Consider the following 21,583-nt stretch of genomic DNA (forward strand, 5'->3'; position numbering starts at 1 on the left):
ACTGACCAAAGCGACATTCCACGCCATAGGACGTCATGCTCAGCATATAAAGCTGGGGGAAGAATAAGGAAGGGGGGGACGTTCAGAGTTATGGCGTTTGTCTTCCCAAGTCACTGTTACACGTGATGGAGCCCTGCTTTCCTGGGGATGGCTGGACACCTGCCTACTGATGAGAAGTGGTGGATGAATTCTTTGTTTTGCTTTGCTTGCGGGCGCAGCTTTTCCTTTACCTATTAACCTGTCTTTATCTCAACCCATGAGTTTTCTCACTTTTACCCTTCTGATTCTCTCCCCCATCCCACTGCGGGGGAGTGAGTGAGCAGCTGGGTGGTGCTTAATTGCCAGCTGGGGTTAAACCATTACAGTTCCATTTTGTCTAATTTTGTCTCATGAGAAAAAAAAAAAGATATTATGATCCTTGTGTTTCTTCAGTTTATTTTTTTTTACCTCTTCTCAGGTAAGTGTATAAGTCAAACAGTGGATAAAAGAAACAATGTTTTTAGTAGTTCTGAACTAATGTCTCTAACCTAGAAGTTTCTGTTTTTTATCATTTTTATGATAAGTAACATGCTTTCACGGTTTTTATCACTTTAACTTTCTAGTACCTCTTTTGGCCCACATCTGCATATGGATACATTTTTTAAAATATTTTTTGTTTCCATCTTTACTTTTTGGTATTTCCATTTTGTCAGATGACTTATATGACGATATGTGACAAGCTGAAAAAGTTGTCAAAACCATTCATAGCAAAGATAGTGACAATGTGCTGGGAGGTAAACTTAAGAAATGGCAAATAAATATCTGGATCTTGGAATGAATCGTGGCTAGTAGAAATAATTTTAACAAAGTAAGCCTATTAAAAATGGAGGAAAAGAACAAATTTGTAACAAAGGAAGCCTCATGGATGTGAAGCTTTTTCCAATTATATTTTGCAAAGTGAGGGCAGGAACAGAGAAAGTGGAAATTAGAAATACAGCTCTTGCAGGATGCAGAAGTAAAAGGAGTCTGATGAGTGAAGAGCATAAAGTAGACAAAACTAACAGTCATGACTGTAGAGGAAAACAGGGGATGAAGTGCTTAGAAGCCACTGTCATGACATTGAGGGATTGAAAATTGCAAATAGCCACTTAGGATGACTGGAAACTTGTGATGGAACTAACTATAGCATATATTTCACACCAAAAAAATTCACAGGACAGAATAGAGAGAAATTTGTAACAGGGAAGACAATTAAACATCAAAAAATTGTGGTGGGTTCTGTCATTCTGAAACCTTCCTTTAAGATGCACTGTTCCAGCTAAACAAAAAATTCTGGATCTGTTGAAGGAATCACTTGAAGATACATTATGCACAATGTCATGGAGGGACTTCACCTTCATCAGTTGTTTTCTCATGGCTTTAACCATGAGGGAGATTATACAAAGCAAAGGACCTGGAGAAGGGTTAAGAATTTCATTATAAAGTAAGGAAGATTTAACTTGCTCACCACACGCACACTGCTGTCCTCCAAGATCAAGACTTTCCTCTGGAAGCTCATGCACAAATACATACTCAATATTTAGTTTTTACACACCTTTTCATACTGTCTTTGATAGCAAATATAAGGGAGTTGTGGCTAATTCTCATTTCATTTAGCAGTAGCAGGTGATCTGAAAAGATTTGGAACACTATGTTTAAATGATTGCTCCAGTCCCTTTTTTGCCTTAGAAGGTATAAACCTAAGAGGAAAACAGACTGTGTGTGATACAGGAGAAAGAGCAGAGGAGTGAGAATAAAACATAGTTGCTCGGTTGCAAACTCTGTAGTGGAAAGTAAACAAAGCAGTGTCTGATACACTGTCTTCCAAAAGAAAAAGAAGGAACAGTGAAAGTCCACAACCACATTTTGATCTGATCTCAGATACTTGGCATATAGGAGAAGGTATCTGCACAGGCATGACAGTGGAGAAAGTGATTGAAGTGCAGCCTTATTTTCTTCAGGTAGGCCTCTGTACAAATTTTGTGGCATAATTTCTATCCCAGAATTAAGAAATAGTTGAATGCATTCCTAGTCGGTAGGAGATCAGTTTGTGTAACGAAAGAGCTTTCATGCTGTAATACTTCAGTTGGTCTCTACTAGTGCTAAAGAGGTAATTATCACTCTTACTGTTTTCCAAGTTGACAACCAAGGGGGTCGAAAATGCTTTCTCTGTCTGATAATGTGCTTAACTAGCTTTCAATGAAGTTGCATATCATGGTTCATTGCCCCTTGAATTTTTTTCGGGACCTAAAGTGGCTGGTTTAGTGACTAGCAGTAATGTATCAGTGCAGATCAGCAACAGATAATTTAGTCTGATCTTGTTTGATTTTATGGGTCTCCTAAAAACTTTGTTTCCACATACCTAGCAGCTTAACGGACAGACATATGATTTCAAGCTGCTAAACTTCAAGGACTGTTGTAGAAGGGGCAAGAATGCATGGTGGAGGAAAAAAGGGTGGAATTAATGCTGAGAAAGAATTTGACTCTGGCTTATACTCTGTTGCCTTTCATTTTTAGACATGTCTACACTGAATATTATACATTTCTGCATCTGTTTGTGGTACAAAAAAACAGAAAGGAGATGACTAAATTTTAATAAATAAAATGTTTTCAGATGTATATAGTTCTTCATGTTCCTCTAAGAGGAAAAGAGAATGTTCTTTATAATTCTAAATATAACTTAACATCTACAGCTAAGGGATTCTTGAAGTTGTTATTATTTAAAAATAATCTTTGTGGAAATAAAGATGCGCTTTTCAAATATTTAGTTAATATAGAATTTCAGTGGAACAATGTATCCTGGACTTAGCTCAGGTTTCAGACTGATCTTAAGGTGTAAATTAATGGATTAAAATGTGGTTTGGTCTTTTTACCTTTGAAATGAAAAAAAACAAGGCTTTTGTCATTTCACTTCATTCATAGACTTAAAAAAAATGCCAATATCGTAAGCTGTCCTGGTTTCGGCAGGGATAGAGTTAATTTCCTTTCTAGTAGCTGGTACAGTGTTTTGGATTTAGGATGAGAACAAAGTTGATAACGCACTGATGTTTTAGTTGTTGCTAAGCAGTGCTTACACTAGTCAAGGACTTTTCAGCTTCCCATGCTCTACCGACTGAGAAGGCTGGAGGTGCACAAGAAGCTGGGAGGGGGCACAGCCAAACTGGCCAAAGGGACATTCCATACCATGTGACGTCATGCTCAGTACATAAACTGGGGAAAGCTGGCCGGGCGGGCCGCTGCTCGGGGACTGGCTGGGCATCGGTCGGCGGGTGGTGAGCAATTGTACTGTGCATCACTTGCTTTGTGTATTATTATTATTATCATATTATTATTATCAATTTATTTCAATTATTAAACTGTTTTTATCTCAACCCACGAGTTTTTCTAACTTGTGCTCTTCCAATTCTCTCCCCCATCCCTTACGCTCTTTACAAAAATGGAATTCTGATGCGGAAATTAATAGGCTAAAAGTTAAGGGAAATGCAATATGCTAACAAAGTTATCCTCCATACACCATCATCCTTGGGAACCAACAATTTTGAATTTTACACAAGGCATTAATTTAATGAGGTTGAATTTTCATAGCATTCCCATAGAATAAAATATACAGTATCTTAGCAAAAGAACAGTCATTCCCAAGAACCCAAGGAAGATAAAACGTGTTTTTATTCTTATGAATGGTCCTTGCCTTAAAAAATAAGGCAATACACTTGGTGAATTCAACAGACATTGTAGACAACTACTTTTTTGTCAGCAAATAAATCTGATTTTAAAATATCTTATATTTTAATTTTATAATTATATGTTAAAAGCTGACAAATACTTATATTTCAAATGGCTGTAATTGCTGTCATTTCTTCTACTTCGTTGTTTTTTCTCCTCTTATGGTAAGCCTTCACATTCAATAAAGTAAATAATAGCAGGTGACAATTATTTTAATCTTAGACAGGATTAAGTTGAATCAAATTTAATGGTGGAAAGTGTGTAGAAGGAGCCAAAATACTCTAACAGAGATCTATCTGGTATTAACCAGGGATCGCAGGGTCTCACTTTTATGTGCCTAAGAGCTTGATGTATTTATGGAGTGTAGGATAGTGGATAGTTTCCTTTTAGTTTTTTTACAGTTAGACAAGGTATTACTGGTATGAGCAGGTATTTCCTATATGCAGAATAGGAAATACTGCTAATACAGTTAATAACCCAGCTAACAGAAGAAAAAAAATTAAAAGGAAATGCTTTAAGGGCCCTCATGGTACACTGCAGTATTAAACACATGGCAGCCCATAGACTCAAAATGAAATCTTACAATTTGAGTGTGATGTCACTGGTCAATTATTTGACTGTGGTAGCAGTACTGATAGTGATATCACACCTATGAAAACTGGAATTCATCCAGCTAGGTTTGAAGGTGTGATCTACAATCCATCAATGTCAGTTGAAAGTCAACCGTTACCTTTTACATCAAACGATAAAAGCAAATTTTACCTTCACTGCTGAAGCGTAAGGGTGTTGTTCAAGCAGCCCATTCTTTTTAGGTATTATGTATATAGTTTATGCATTATGTTCCTCTGAGAGGCCTTTGATTGCATCTTTAATCATAATCAATATCTGGTGTTAATTACTCCTAATAACGTGTACTCTTTTTAATAAATTTAAACTTCACAAAATAATGTGTAAATAGGAACTGTTATATTTCTATTTTGAGAAACTAAACTATGAAGATATTATGGCCTGTTTATAAATTATTTTATATGTATCTATTTGTATTGACCTGGTTTGTGACTAATTGCACCCCTAACTTCATTTTGAACAGTAATATGTTACAAAATTTTAAAAGCAAAAAATAATTCTTGATTTATTTAGTGAGATAACTTTAAATATATTTATCAGCCCTAAATAGAAACATTCTCTCTGGCAATACTGTATCTTGAAAGTATTGTATATCCTTTTTCCTTCTATTGAATATTTATGCATGCAACAATTTTTTATTCCTATCATGCTGGAGGTTTTTTAGCAAAGGTCCTTAGCAAGAAGGACCCCAAAATTATATCAATATATGAACATTTATATCAATATGTGAAATATATATCAATATATCAATATGTAAATATTATATCAATATACAAAAATTATATCGATGTACGTTTTTTACAAAGAACTTTTACAGTATTTATTAACTTGTTCTGCTTTTTTTTTTTAATAGCGTTTTTCAGCTGTTTTAACAAATAATTATCAACCAAGATCTTCTACATTTTTTTATTTTATAATTACAGCACTTCAGAATTCCCTTTCTGGTTCCAACAACAAAAAGAAACAAATTAAATAGGTTATTACAATAAAGCAGTAGTATGGGTTTATTTATCTGCGTTATATATTCCCAGTTTACAAACCTGCCTAGTATCCTTTCTTCTTTTAAAGGTTGCCTGACCTTTCCCATAAAGAAACTCTTTCTTTTATCTGATAATTTTGTAAAATTACTTGGGACACTTGCCAAGTGAGGTATCTGTCTCAAGAGTTTATACTATGCACAAATGGTTCCATGTGCTTAGCTGAAAAGACTCAGCTATTTCCAAGACAGAGGATATAGGTTAAAAAAAAAACCAAACCCAAACTAGTAAACAATACAAGTGGAAACTTCTTTGAAAAGGTTTACTGATCCCATTGCTTCAAGGTGGTGTCCTCAGTTTTAGCAGTTGGGTACTATTCATTTCATAGATGTACTTTTTGTTGTCCAAGTAAATATTTGATAAATTTGGCTAATTTATTGGCTTTTAGAAGAATCCCACTTTGCATGACATCATTAGGTTTTAGAAACTAGAATTCCATCTTCACGATCAGCTCTGGGGCTGAGGAAGGTTTCCCTTATTTTCAGTTTGGGACAGCTTCTGTTGTGCCAGGTCCAGAGCTGAAGCTGAGATATTGTTTCTCCTGTATCTTCTGTGCCATCTGCCAGTCCATAGCTGGGATTTTTCTCAACAAGTTGGTTTGAGGGGGGAGAATGAGATCCAGAGAGGACTGAGGCTGAGGAAAAACCTTGAGGCAGGAGGGAAAAGAGTTTGCGAATATATCTCAATAAAAAAGAAAGGGTATGTCAGCTGCTGCAGGGGTAAGGTAGAGCTGAGGTAGTGGTGCAAACAGGTGCGAATAATGGTTGGTAGTTCAGGAGACGAGGAGAAAAATTGGGACTGCTAAACTGTGAAGGAAGGCATTGTGAGATGGGGATTGGAAAGCATGGTGGAGGTCGGAGTACACAAATAAGAATGATTGAATATGGAAGTTGGAGGGGAAATTGGAACTGGCTGAGCAAAATCCCTAATGGTAGTAACGGAAGAGAGTCCAGAGAGATGAGGATAACTGCAAGTTGACTGAGTAGTGGATGCTGATACTCAGGTAAATGAATGCAATAATGTGATAATAAAGAATGCTCTAGAAAAGCCTGAATGAAAATAATAGTTTTGTTTTGACAGTAGTGTTTGAATAGCATTCAACTAACCAAGCTTGAAGATGTGTCAAAAATGTTGGCTAGCTGGTCATGGGCCTGACATCCATTCTGTGTACTGATTGAGGCAGGAGTCCTGGGGAAAAATATAATATGCAGAATTAAGGACTGTATCATAACTAATATCTACTAAGGTACAAAATTCAAGCTGAACAGATAATCTTAATTCTGGAACTTTTTACATTTTGCTTGTTTGAACTTGTAAGTTGATAATGTTGTTGTACCATAGAAGTTTTTTCTGTGTGTGTAATACACATTAAGTAGATTGTATGCAAGATATAGACAAACTAGTACACAAATTCATTCTGTAAATTTAAAAAAATTGTCGATATGTGTCTAGGCCTTAATCACATTATGCAGTTAACATTAAGCTAAGTGACAGAGAGAAGGATCAGCTTCTCAATCTCTTTTTAATCAGTAAAATATTTGCTTGTTCATCACTGCAAGAGGTGGAATATACAGCAAAAGATTTGCTTTCAGTGTTTTATCTTCAGTATGTATACCTGTATCAATCATCTTGTAATTTTTTAAATAATTATTTTGAAATCAATTCCATTATTCTGATAAAACAGTTTCCTCGAGTGAGCTGCATAGCCCGACAACTTTTACTACAAGGCCTAAATGTGTCAACATTGACAAGTAGTTCTGTCATTTTTTTTTAATCTACAAGATAAAATCTTGAACTCAAAAAAGCAAAGTAAATAAAATAAATAGACTTAAAAAGACAGCTGTGTGCTTTTATGAAGAGAGAGAGTAACAAAGGATACATCAAAAAGCCAAGGATGATGTGTTTCAAATAAACATTGGTACATATGACAGTTCTCTGTTCAGGATTTTCTCATAAAGGTTCAAGGTAGAATAGCTTAAAGGTGCAATAGAATACGGCCAGAATATTTGACTTGTCCTGTAGGCAATTTGTTGAGGCAACGCAAGTATTTAATTGACCTTAATATGTAGAATTTATTGTCCAAGAAAGCAAGTTCCATGCCTCAGCAGTGTTTACAAAATAATAGTTGTCAGACTCCATGGTGGGGTTTTTATTTGAATGGATCTGGTCAATAAGTTAGTATTTAGAGTAAACATGAAATCGAATAAAATTCAATAATACCATTTTGTGAGTCTGGTGCAGAAGTCTGTAGCAAGCAGAAACTACAGCTTGTGTTGCTAGAAAGTTAGAGGGTGCCTGGTTATTCTGAAAACTGATGCTGATATGCTTACCCTTGATTTGGGAAATTTCCTCTGTGTTAATTTTTTTCATGTCATCAGTGCAGCATTATGTACTAAAAAAGTATCTAATTGTAATACATTGCAAGCTATTTCATAACAAATCTTGAAAGTATGAGCAGTCCCGTTCTCTAGGCAGAGCCTCCCCTTCAGCTAGGTTATTAATAAAGTCCCCTTCCTAAGACTGTCTACCAACAATTACTATTTTTTCCTGAATAAGGTGATTAGCATTCAGCCTAGTGTAAAAAACAAACATTTACCTTAATGATGAGGTATAACTCTGGAGTTATAATCAGCAAATGTGTCTCAATTTCAGCAGAGGTTGAGAAAATCTTAAACAGTGTTTTCCTCTTCAAATAACTTTAGACAGGTTATGGAGCACCTATTATTAAGACAAGGCTATGTAAATCTGTCTAAATCTTACATTGTTAAAGACTGCAGTTGTTCTTGCCGTTATATTTCTTTGCAAAGCTCTCTGCACGGATTAGATGCTGCGTAAGCAATAACTGACAGTTCACTATGTGCACTGCCACCTGGAAATATTGTTAAGGACAGTCAATGACGGGGAAAAAATCAGTGACGCTGAGTTTGGATTCTGTAGAAAAAATTAAGTAATCTTTTTTTACTGGATTTCTTAAAATCTGTGTTTTCAAGATTTTTTTGTTAAAGACGCAGTTGTTCTTGCCGTTATATTTCTTTGCAAAGCTCTCTGCACGGATTAGATGCTGCGTTAGCAATAACTGAAGCAGTCCCGTTCTCTAGGCAGAGCCTCCCCTTCAGCTAGGTTATTAATAAAGTCCCCTTCCTAAGACTGTCTACCAACAATTACTATTTTTTCCTGAATAAGGTGATTAGCATTCAGCCTAGTGTAAAAAACAAACATTTACCTTAATGATGAGGTATAACTCTGGAGTTATAATCAGCAAATGTGTCTCAATTTCAGCAGAGGTTGAGAAAATCTTAAACAGTGTTTTCCTCTTCAAATAACTATCGACAGGTTATGGAGCACCTATTATTAAGACAAGGCTATGTAAATCTGTCTAAATCTTACATTGTTAAAGACTGCAGTTGTTCTTGCCGTTATATTTCTTTGCAAAGCTCTCTGCACGGATTAGATGCTGCGTAAGCAATAACTGACAGTTCACTATGTGCACTGCCACCTGGAAATATTGTTAAGGACAGTCAATGACGGGGAAAAAATCAGTGACGCTGAGTTTGGATTCTGTAGAAAAAATTAAGTAATCTTTTTTTACTGGATTTCTTAAAATCTGTGTTTTCAAGATTTTTTCCATTTAATTTTTAAAGTTTTCTTAAAGTTTTAAACATAAAGATCTGTTTAAATAAAGTAGGCTTTTAGCGGAAGAATAAAAAAAATAATCTAATACCACCTAAAAAAGCTTCAAAGTCAATCTGTCAGGTTCTTTCTGGCAGTGAAGCTCTCGCGTTATCTTTTTAATGTTGAAATCAGTTCAAGTCAGTGAAATTTCTTTAATGAACTTTAGGGCACATCTTCAAAGAAACCAGCAATTGAACCTGTGGAAAGGCCAATGCCTTTGAACTGTGGAAAAGAAGTTTATCCTAGATTAGCTTGATCTTTTAGTTTACTCTGCCTTCTAATCTAGTAACAAAGATCTAAGCTTTAAGAATACCCCTGAACTGCAGTGACAACCTAAAAGTAGTGTATTGTTATGGATAAATTCATTACTTCCCTTAGGTATTGGCGTTTTAAATTTGGAAGGATAGCAAAGTTGTTTATTTTGTACTGTGAACATGAACATTCTGGGTCTCCCTGAGCACTAAATTTTCTTTAGTCTCGTTACTACCTTATAAATTGAAAATTTAACTTCATTTTTGTTTTCATTCTCTCTCTAACATTTCACTGTACTTCCATCCAGTTCAGTCTTTCATCACCCAAATGTGGAACAATGTGCCTTCAAATGTGAAAGAAATAACAAAATCTGGAACAAATTATGAAGTGATGGTGAAGGGAAATGCAGAACTGTATGGAAATAAGTACATTAATGCATAGGCTCTGATGCACATAAGTCTGTTTTGAAGGACACTTCATTTTTAGTTTGAACTTCTGCTTTTAAATTTTACTGTAATATGATATAACATTTGCTTTTGTGAGTACTTGAGGAACTTTCGGTGTTAACAGTATTCTTTTCTATAGAAATTCCTTTGGATTTCAGATTTTGTACTCTTTCCAGGTTACAATAAGAAAAACATGGAAGAGATTTTTAATAGAAAAACAACACTCAGTGGTTTGCAGCTGGCAATCACAATGCCTCTACTGCTGCTTTTATTTTATTAAGTGGAACAGGTCAATTCAGTATCAGAGCTGATTGTGTTCCTTCTCTGGTCAAAGTGAAAATACAGGTCTAGCAAAAATTAAGTGACCACTAGCTTCTTCCTTTCAATCATTCTGTGAAATGTCTTTTAATAACCATCTCGTTTTGTGGAATCATGTAGGACAAGAATGGTTGTCACTCAACTGGCCAAGGAAAATATGCCTTTTGTCTATAAATATTGACTTCCATAACTGATATTATTTGATCCCTACTTTTAATTATGGATTAATAAGAAATAACACTATGCCAAAAGTGCAGAAAACCAGAGGTAGCTAGAAAATCTCATTCACAATCTCATGAAAAAAATGGTATTTATAAAACTGGATTTTTGAAGAGGGAAGTCTAGAAGAGAACAATATAAAATGTCCTTGAAGAAACAGAGAATAATTGAAAATTGAAATTATGTATTTATCACGCATTAAAAACTAAATGATGCTATATTTTCCTGTATTGTATTTTATTTTGAGGTTAAATTCTTGCCCTATTAAAGTCAATGGGAATTTCACGACTGACTTGATTGGCATTATTTCACCCTTCATCTGTGAGAAGCAGTTTCTGCTTTTTATTATTATTTCAAAATGGTATCCTTCCTTTTCTTCTCTCCAGTTTCCTGAGGATTTATAATCTTTTGCATCAAAAGGAAAATTTTCCTTGGTATATACTGTATAGTTGAAATCAAGTACCACGCAAAAAGCTAGCTGACCTAATGGGCTGATTCCAGCAGAGCAGACGTTTTGAATCTGGACTTTCTTAGTTATTGAGGGTATAGGATTTTGAATGCTTTTATCCTTTTATTGGCGAATGCACTAAAGTGCATGCAGACAGAGATTGTTAAAGTGGCAGTCAGATAAACTTGTTAAAGCAGTGGGAGATTTTCCTTTCTTTCTATGTGACTTTATCATCACAGTGGAGTTAAAAGGCAATTAGCCCTTCAGCTCTTTTCTGGCCAGTTTATTGGCATTTTACACAGAACTGTTGAATAGACAGTGCCATATTAAAAATTCCAATGAAGCTGGCCTGGGGATAACAGACTCTAAATTTCAGGTTAATGTAGGTTTCCTTAAGAGGAACTATTGCCAAAAAGCTCAAGTAAAATTATCTAAATACAGTACCTATGCTGCATGTACTCATAGTTGATGGAAAATTGTAGTAGTCTTACTACATGCTGTGTTACATTTCCAGGGAAATATTTTTATAAAGAGTGTTTGATGAAAAAGTTTATTCCTTTAGTAATAACAGGCTACCCACTGTGTTACTTAAGGCAATGAACATAGTGAGTAGAACTAGACATTTTCATCATAATAACAACAATTATACTTGCTTTGCATTTCTGTAATTTTTATCTGAGGTCATTAAAACACTTTACAAACATGGATTAGTTATTTCTTTCAGTATATGAGAAGGTGGGGGAGAGATTATTGTGTCAAAGTTTTGACCAAATTTAGTCCAAAATTTGTATTCCTTTTTTTTTAGAATTGTAACAGAAATATTGTGGGGTTTTTATTTCTCATTTCAGTGTCAATAGAAAATCAAAGATGTCTTTTGCAGTTCTTGCACCCCAGCATGTTAAGAACCAAAAATTGTTTATAATAATTTTTCATCACTGAGGAGAATGAAATACAGACACAAAATACATAAGCTCACTACTGGAAAGAGAGAGAAATACTATTTTCATATTATTTCATTTTTTAATCTGCTCTTGCCAAAGAAAATGGGAGGTTTTTGATAGACTTGACTGAGACTATTATTGGGTCTTAATGATGCATTCATTGCTTCTATGAAGAAATTTATTTAATTAAATTTTGTAGCTGATTCTAATTTACTGATGTTAGAACAGATAATGAGAAATCCATTTAGGTCTGTGTGATTGAAAACCAGATGTTAAAAACAAAGAGTAGATCTGATATTTTTAACCTGACCGTATGCATTGCTCAAACTCCTCCAAGTTGTATGTCACCTAACTGTGAAATCAACAAAAAGGCTCCTTATAAGTCCAGCTGATTTTTGGATCAGATCCATTTCAAAATAGGGAGGAAAAGCTGGTAGGTTAAAGAATCAAAAGCCCTATTTCCACTATTTTTTAGTTTGCATGGCCACTCCAGAGAAGGCACTCAGATTTTGTTCAGAGAATAAGTGATGGATTTATGCTCCAGTGTGTTTTAACAATAAACAAGGCAAACCAAAATGCTTCCATTTGCTCAGGTATATAAGCAAGCAGCTTTTTCTTTCAGTGCGCAATACTATAATTGGAAGTGGTCACCAATAACCACAAGTTTATTTTAAATGGTGAATATCTGTACTTCAACTGTCACTGTTAAGAGCTCAAATTTTGCTTCTGATACTGATGAGTCATCATTAAAGTTGTCTGTAACTTATGTCTTTTAATACAGCAAATTTATGTTGCAAGTCAACGAAATGGCTTATTTAAATGGACGTTACAGTGTAAATCAAAAGTCTGGAAGTTAGGAAGTGCCAGATTTAAAGTAGCTCATATAATTTTTATTTTGGTGCCCTTTTTGGTACATGTTGCAGTGCTTTTCAGTTATACAGCCATGTACTACCTCTTCTGTAGCACCTCACTGCTGTTCCATGCTTGCTATCTATTATACTAAATACATTCTTGAGTTGCATATTGAATGGGACAGTGACTGAGAGAGAGACAAACAATAATGTTATTGGTCAACTTAGCCCTATCCATTCTCTTGCTACAGATTTCTTACGTGCTAACGAATTGTGTAGACCAAAAATACAGGTATTGTGTACACTTCTATTTATTTCAGTCATGACCTGGCTTAGATGTATAGAGCATTCACAGTACCTCAGAGCAATGAAAACACTGCTGTTATGGTAGTAAAAGTATCTGGTCATCAGAAGCAAAACCAGTGCTGAAGTGCCAGGAGTGGTTCTGAGTTTCAGGCCATTTCTAACAGTTCTCTGGGCTGCCTAGGCTAGGTATTGTGTGAACTTCTATTTATTTCAGTCATGACCTGGCTTAGATGTATAGAGCATTCACAGTACCTCAGAGCAATGAAAACACTGCTGTTATGGTAGTAAAAGTATCTGGTCATCAGAAGCAAAACCAGTGCTGAAGTGCCAGGAGTGGTTCTGAGTTTCAGGCCATTTCTAACAGTTCTCTGGGCTGCCTAGGCAAAAGTAACTTTCACATCTACAAAATGAGGAAAATAAAATGTACAATTTTATTTTATAGACGTGTGTCAAATATAACATGTTAAAGTCTATACAACTGTTTAAAAAATGAAAAGGACTGTAAAAACCGAAGAACTTTACACAAGTAAGCCTAACGCATTAGAGCAAATGACCAAGACATCTGCAACAAACAAAGACTTTTGAAACTGTGCCCATTGTCTGTGCACCATCTTTTCCCACACAGATAATAATGCTCTTTTCGTATCACAAAGAAGATGCAGAAAGCAGTTTGTTAGTGTTCTAGAGATATACAGATACAGTGATGAGCAACACAGAGAAGCCCAGGAAGCAAATAGTAACATAGTTTTAGGGAGGTGCTTCGCAAAGGCAGCATTTTAAAAACTTTGGTAGTATTGAAAGGCAACTTCGCTCTGTAAGAAACATTTAGCCTGTGAGCAGAATGACACTGAGATCCTAGAGTGAAAAATGTGTGATCATTAGTTAGAAATAACCATAATTCATAGACACCAGGGGGCAGAATTAAGGTTGCAAGGACAGCTATAAACCTGGCATTTCCAACCATCTAAAGGGCTATTTATGTTCAAACTCAAACACACTTTTAAATTTAAATATTTGAATGGTATAGAATTTTTTGCAAATAATGCTCTAAGTTAGTGGAAACAAAAGTGTTTAAATACACTTGGAAGAGAAATGTGATTGCTCATATATTAAAAGTGTGAATTTGAATTTAACCAAAAGCTAATTTTAATTTGTTTCAGCTAACGTCCAACACATTATTGTTTGTGGATAAATTAGTCCATCTTTCTAAAGGAAGAACATCAAACAAATCCTTTCTTGAAAGTTAGACCTCTTTTTCCTACTTTCTGAACTGCAGAAAATACTGCAGATAACTGCAGCTTTTTATTTCCAACCTGACCTTCCACGTTCTGAAACTAATTTGCCATACTGCTTCTCAAAGTCTGCTCAAGGACTTCCTTTAGCAGAATAATGTGGTTCTTATTAAGTACATCCTATAAGACCCGGGAGGATTGCATGCAAAGGAAATAAGACGGAGACACAAATGAATTTCCATCCTCCAGTCAGATATATGATATTGATGACCAGGATGTATATGAAGGATATTGTAAAGAAGACAAAGAAAAAGAATTAAAGCAAATGTCTGACAAATTGGCTGTCTTCGTACGCAAAGATGACAAGTGGTCTATACAACTAAGTAGAAGAGATACAGGCATCAAGCCAAATAGTTATATAGTCAACAAGTCTCTTTGAATCACATGGTTATATGTAACCTCTCTTTTAAATAAGGCCTCACTTGAAATTACATCATCATGAAAGACTTAAAACCCATGAAGTTTTACATGAAAACTGATAGTTTCTCTTAACTCCAAATGTTGTTTTTCACTGGTATGAATTTTATATTTTTACCAGAATACTGAGATATTCTGTTAGAGTGGAACTTCTTTAGGAGATTCTTTCCCTAGTTTTTAATTAAATGCACCAAATATAAATAATTGTGAAAGTAACAGCTTTCATTTCAAAGTCTGTTTCTTCCTTTAGTTAAAGTTTTTCTATAAGGTGACAGAATATTTTCACGTTAGGATAATTTGATGGAAAAATGCATTGAAATAGCTTGAATGTACTATAGTCTCTATAATTCCCGATGTTCTGGTTCTAGTGTGTCTTGCCTAATGTAGCTAAATATAGATTTCAGAGGTTTTACAAGGCACTTGGTTGATGAGGAAGATTTACGCTCTATATGTGACTCAGTGCAAGTGTAAATAAGTGAATGGACTCCGGAACTGTCACTATTTTTCATTTTATTCTTCAACAACATGCAGAATTTGGATAATCGGGATTCTAATATGATTTTCCTATTAATCTGTTTTAAACCATGAAATCTGATATTTTCACCATGACTAATCCATGAAATTTGTCAACTTTGTCTGTGATTTACACAAGCTCTATTTATAAAGAGAACTTGTTTGAGTCCTAAGGCATGGAATATTATTTCCCAGCATGCTTTTAGTGTCTTTTTACTAATAAGTATAAACAAAATGTGCTCATTGATTATATTATTATTTCAAGATCAGGAGGTAAAACATGAGGAATGTTCAAGTATATTCCCCATAGCAGTGTATATGATTCTTAAGCCATTAAGAAGAAAATAACCTATCATATCAGAGATGGTAAGAATGGTTCTGATCATAAAGTTTACCTAAAATAATTGGATAACTTGCTTGTAGATTAAAAACATATGTGATACTTGTATGTCTTTATGCTGTAGGCTTTAGAATTAATTGCTCTCAGCATAAAACAGACCAAACAAAAATAGATTTGCATCAATTCTTTGTAATGGGGGGATAAAAAAGCTTGAATGACAGTGAGGATAATTCTATTTTGTATTTGGGGGGGAAATGGCTATACAGTGTTCACATACTGGAGTGCAATTTACTATATATGGGAAAGAATAAAGATCCTTTATGTAAATGTAATAACATGCAAGTAATACCTTCAAAAGGAAAGAAAAAAAGTCTCTTGTGTACAGAAAGTTAGTCTACTCCAGCTGTCCTCTCTCACTTTGTGGGGGGAAGACATTTGGGGAAAGGCCAAAACGCAGATATTCACAAAGCATCCAATTTTTAGCTCAGCATAATGTCTTAATCAGCTTTTACAGAGCTGCTCTGCTCTGTACCGAACATGCTATAAATGTGCAATACATCCATACATGTAAAGAAGTCACACTCCCGGTGGTGATGAGAACAAGATGACTACATATTTCAATAACTGCACAATGCTGCAGGTAATAGAAAAGCAGCATCGTCTAGTTATTTTTCAGCTGAGCAGGGGACTAGAGCTAGAACTGCTGAATACTATGTCTATCTCTACATCATTTCAAATTCCTGATCGTACAGTTTTATGAAAGATCTCCAGAAATCATACACATTAACATCACAGATGGCCAACTTGTGACAAGATCCATAGACTGGAGCCAACTAGCAAGAACTTGATCTGCTCTGTAATCTGGTCTTTCTCCAGAAGAAATGACCATAAATCTATTTCCATGTCCATCAAATTATCAAAATACAGACATCATCTGTCATGTTCCCTCACTCAATCATGCAATGTGAAATGCCTGTTTTGTGATCAGATGATAGGTGAACTTCTGGTTATGTGCTGGGAAAGGGCTCAGGGAATACAGTCTTCAGGTGTCTTCTGCAAATGTCATGATGTTCTTATGTGGTTGCCCAAGCCGTGGCAGGGGAACTCTGTGCCTTTGTGCTTCTGGTTGGCCTTTTCTCTGTCCTGCCTCCTTAATCACTATAGCTCATGTTCTCAAAGGCACAACTGCCTCTTAAACTGATTTCTGAATTAAAACAGTCAACTGGATAATTGATAACTGGAGAACTAATAAGGTTTAACCAAATGCCTGTGAATTTCCATGAAGTATAAAGCCATCCTTGATGAAGAAGTGAATTCAAACCAGCTACTTACTATCCCTCATATTACAATTAATCTGAGTACCAAATAAAATAAGCAGCTGGGGAGTTTTAAAAAAAAAAAAAAAGAGGGGGGAAGGGTGGGGTATTTCTTCCTATAAAGTGCAATTCACTTATGGAACTTCTTGCTACGTGATTCCGTGAGTGCCAGAGTTTTTACTGGTACAAAAAGAGATTTGATAAATTTGGGGTGGGGTGGGGGAATCCATCAGAGGCTATTGAACACTGAGATACTGTTTGCAATGCATAAAATCTATGCTGTGAAGGTTGCTTAAACTGGAAGACTATACCAGGAGCCCCCACAGGAGAAAAAGTGCTGTGGTGGGTGGACCTATGGTATGCTCCAATGTTCTTTAGCTCTCTACCAGGCCTCCTGTATTTACCCCACCACTCAGAAATTCTTGTCTCTCAATGTTCTAAGAGTCAAGGGGAAGTGTGGCTTCTACTCCAGGCTGGAATCTGTTCTTGACCTAAGAATTATAATTTACTTCAAACTTACTAAAGTAATTAGTCCACAAAGATATTCTGTGGAGGACAGGGAAGAATTTGGGGAAGACAGATGAATGTTTTACACATAATGTTTTGCACTTCCCTAGCTAAAAAGCAATTGAACAAATTTTCTTCTGGTTGCTCATAGCTTAAGATGGAAAGTAAATGGAATCTCAGCCTTTTAAATGTTATTTTGAAAATAGTGTGAGTGAAAAATAGATGTTTAAAATGAAAGTGTGATTTTATAAAATCCTATCAAGTTTAGAAATCAAAAGGATCTATTGATCCTTTTTTTCATTAAGTGCATCTTATTTTGGTATCTCAATGTCTCTTTACAAATGCAACTTTTCCCTTCAGAACTTTAAAACTTCTCTAAAACTACTGCTGTAATAAGGAATTTATGAATAATCAATAGGCTTACATAGATTTTGTTACTTATTCATTCTAGATATCCTAGATATTTGGGGCGAATACTTTTATGTATATTTAACCTAATATACATAGAATTGCTCAGGACAGAATTGAAGCTGTGGCAAACTACGAAAGCTTTTGGCTTTATCCATTTACTGAATCATTAAGCAAATACTCTTGTGTTTTCTGCATTTAGGCTCTTAAAAATTACTGTCTTTATGTCACAAAGGATTCTGTTTTGCATGATCAACATGACATGTTCAGTAAGACAAAATGCTCTCCAGTGTAAATTAGGTCTACATAATTTACCTAAAAGTTTGTTGAGTATGAAAGTTCTACAGCAAGACCTTTTGCTAATGCATACATTTATCAGCTAAAATCTTGATTGTTTTGCCTGTATTATGTCACTCATGTCTGGAAAGAACAGCATCCTGCTGTTTGTGAAGCTGATCTCCTGCTGCTATTTAGCCACTTGTAGGATTCTGTCTCAATTCCTCTAATCCACTCTGTTTCAATAGCACCATATTTGGACTCCTTCACACATTCTTTTGCTGCTCTGTTTGGGATGCTCTATGAGCTGAATTAGAATTTTAATGTTCTGTTCAAAACAGAAGGAACCTTTTTGTTAAATCAGAGTATAAGGAATAATCTCTTTCTTTCCCTTGGATAGAATTTCTACACAGGCACTATATTATTTTCCTTCAAACTATTGTCCAGAAGTTTGGGGCACTATTTCAATATATTGGTTTACTTTATACAAATCAGATCCAATTTGAGGTTTAATGTTGCAATAAGGCCTGCTACCATCTTAAATTGTTTCTTTCCTGTTGTAACTCCTCATTCAGAGTTCAGTGCTCCTTGTTTCCATTATGTTAAAGGTTTACTGATATCTTTTTGAGCTGCTTGTGCAAGTCAGGACTAATTAAAGCAGAGAACCACAGGGACTCCAAAAATGGTGTTAGAAATGACACCAAAACACAAAGTGCACTGTAGATATTTTTGCTGTACTTTCAAGAAGTTAGCAAAGATTTGCGTATGTATTTTGCCAGTAGCTATTTTCTGATCCCCATGTAAAACAAGGTTTAGAGAAAACAACTTAAAGCTTGATTGGTATACCTATATATACATTGTCTTGTCACTTTACTTCACAGCTAAGCCTATTAACTTCGGTAGAACTATTTGTGGCTGAGATAGCAATTGAAAAAACAGGATAGCAGAACATGATCCTTTTTAATGTAGAGCTCCTAGGCTTATACTTGCTTTAAGAATTGTTCTTTAGTGAATGGGATTTAGTTTACTGAAAAATAAAAATGTGGTTGAATTATGATGATGATTTTACTCTATGAAAAGAAGGAAGTTCCTTGGACACAATGTAATATTGAATGAGTCTCTGTCGTACAATTTTAAAATTTTCAGTGCAGTATATATAGCTTACCTAAGTGTATGAAGAGAATAAAGACATTATCCAGGTGAAAAGTATTACAATAATTTCATAAGGTGCCTCTCACTTGTACCACGCTTCCTGCACTGGAAAATTTAGAATGTTTTTTAGAGCATGTACCACGTTTCTTTTAGCTGTAGCTTTCTGCAGTCCAGAGTTCCCTCAGCGTGCTGGATTATCATCGGCAGGAGCCAGGATATGATGAGAAACACCGTCCTGTGAATGAGGTTAGGGATGCAAGCGGAAACTGGAAAAGACAACGGCTACAGTAGTTTGATAATATATAAATTGTTATCAATTTTTACAGCTAGCAATGGAACAGAGAAGATAACAAAGAAAAAAGGGCAAAAAAAAGACTGCAGAAAGTGAAGGTGAAACAGGGAAAGAGGCAGAGAAATATAGGAGGAAGCAAAGCAAACCATACTGAAGAAAAGAAGTGGGACAAAGAAAAAAGTAATATATGGCCTCCTTTCTTGCTTGCATTTGGCAACTAGACTTGTCGTTATTTGTTCACAAATGTGTTAACATTTCTAGTGATAGAAACATATAAGACAGACAGACGTTTAGAAGTTTTTATCAAGGGATTTACTTTATGTAATACAGAATGAAGAGATTTGTAAGTGATCCATCTATGCAATATTAGCTTGAAGACTTGTCGTTCTGCTGCTCCTTCTCTGTACTTTAAAATTAATTGAAAGCCTCATTGTTTTGTTTAAACTGTGAAAGCTTCCAAGGTCAATGAGTGAGGTAATTGACCTGCCTGTTGTAGGACAAAAATATGTATGTTAAATTGCATAATTAGTTTTAATTACATAATTATGGTGTTTAATGTGTGGAGGTCAAAGGTTACTATTACATTTAGAAGTCATGGCAAGAAACACAAAAATAAGCAACATAGTTTAATTCTGTATTTCTTTGGGTTTTAAAAAAGGGCTCCACTGTGATCTATCCATGACCTTGGATATTTGATGATTATAGCAAATAATATGTTGCTGTTATACTTTTTGGAATCATAGAGACACCTTTGTAAATGACTAAGTGACTTTACCAAAGACTTCATTTAGGTTTAGAGTACACGAAAGTTAATCAACAGTGGGAACTCAACTGACAGCAATTTAATCTGATTGGGTAAGGTAATTACATGATTACCAGGAGTGTTTATATGTGGACAAGGATATTTTTATTGGAAAAAAACCTAATTGCTTTCTTACTGAGAAGAGAAAAAACCAAACAAACTTGTTGTCACAGGTTAAGAGGACATCCTTCGTTCCTTGAAATAGCTTCTTTTCATATTTTAGTGACAAAATGAACTCTTGATTCTTTGCAAATTTACACTGGGATTATGTTATGGGTTCCTCTGTTTCTAAACTAGAAATAATGCCATCATTAACTTGTTTTGGTTAAGAAGCTCATTGCTTACACATTAATTGTGTGATAGCCTAAAGATGTCATGATGCTTGTAATTCATGATCTCTTTTACTGTGTGTAAACACTGTTGCTTAAACACAGGTTGATTTCACCAAACTTAAACCTAAACGTCCATTATACTAATGGATATTTCTGTGAAGGAGGGCATTATTTGTTTTTCTCTGATGGTAAAAAAAAAGCACTATGTACAAGATAGGTAGATAAAAGATGATGTTCCTAAATGCTAGAAGAAACAGTCTCACTTTAGGTGCTCTGAATGGTCCTTTAGAAAATGCTCTTTCAGTCTATTGACGATGGAGGGAGTGTTGGGAGATGAATCTTCATTAACAAACATTAACCTCTGTGAATACCTCCCTGAAGTGCACTACAGAGTAGAATCCCATTTGGCTAATAAATAGTGGCGTGCTCCAAAGCCTGTTTAAATAATGGGCCAGGCCTGGCCTTGGCACTTTGTATGGTTGTGTTAGACATCAAAAGAAGAAATTGAAACTTACAAGAATAACTTCATATCTCATCGGTAACTATTGAACACATTCTGCCAATGGAAATGGGATAAAATCCTCTAAAGGCTAACTTCTAAGGAATTAAAAAGTTAATGAATTAAACGTTAAATAAGAAATAAATGAATTTTTAAAATGAACTATATAATTATGGGAAGAAGTTCTGTGATACATTCCATGTTATAAAAATCATTTGTTCTCCCTTTTGCTAATTTTTCCCTAAATAAGTTCTTTAGAAAATATTACAATTTTGAATTGTTTTTCTAAACCAGATGATCCAGTCACTGTTGGAGGCACATAGCCACGGCAAAATCTCATGCTGTACATTGATCACCTGTCCAACCTTTGCCTAGAGTGTGATCCCCAGTTCCTTCAAGAGATCCATCTTTACCTGTCTATAAAGAAGAAGAGGAGGAGGGAGACATCTGGGATATTCAAGTATCAAAGTTTAACACCAGAGCAGGTTGAATCTCCATTTATATTATTCTCTATATATGTTGCTAGTATTGACTTGGATATTTGGCTGAAGATTTTTTTCAGTAATTATATAGTACGTT

General features: G+C 35.1%; 1 protein-coding gene across 1 annotated transcript in view; it reads left to right on the top strand.

Annotated features, from left to right (window-relative positions):
* ERC2 (ELKS/RAB6-interacting/CAST family member 2) overlaps positions 1-21,379 on the top strand; it is a 496,513-nt gene extending 475,134 nt beyond the window's left edge. Inside the window, exon 20 of the mRNA XM_019473456.1 lies at positions 21,299-21,379. Coding sequence (XP_019329001.1) covers positions 21,299-21,379 — 81 coding nt within the window. The remainder of the gene's footprint in view (positions 1-21,298) is intronic.
* Positions 21,380-21,583: the final 204 nt, after the last annotated feature.

This window comes from Aptenodytes forsteri, unplaced genomic scaffold (genome assembly GCF_000699145.1).
Source record: "Aptenodytes forsteri isolate BGI_AS27 unplaced genomic scaffold, ASM69914v1 Scaffold53, whole genome shotgun sequence".
Lineage (NCBI taxonomy): Eukaryota > Metazoa > Chordata > Aves > Sphenisciformes > Spheniscidae > Aptenodytes > Aptenodytes forsteri.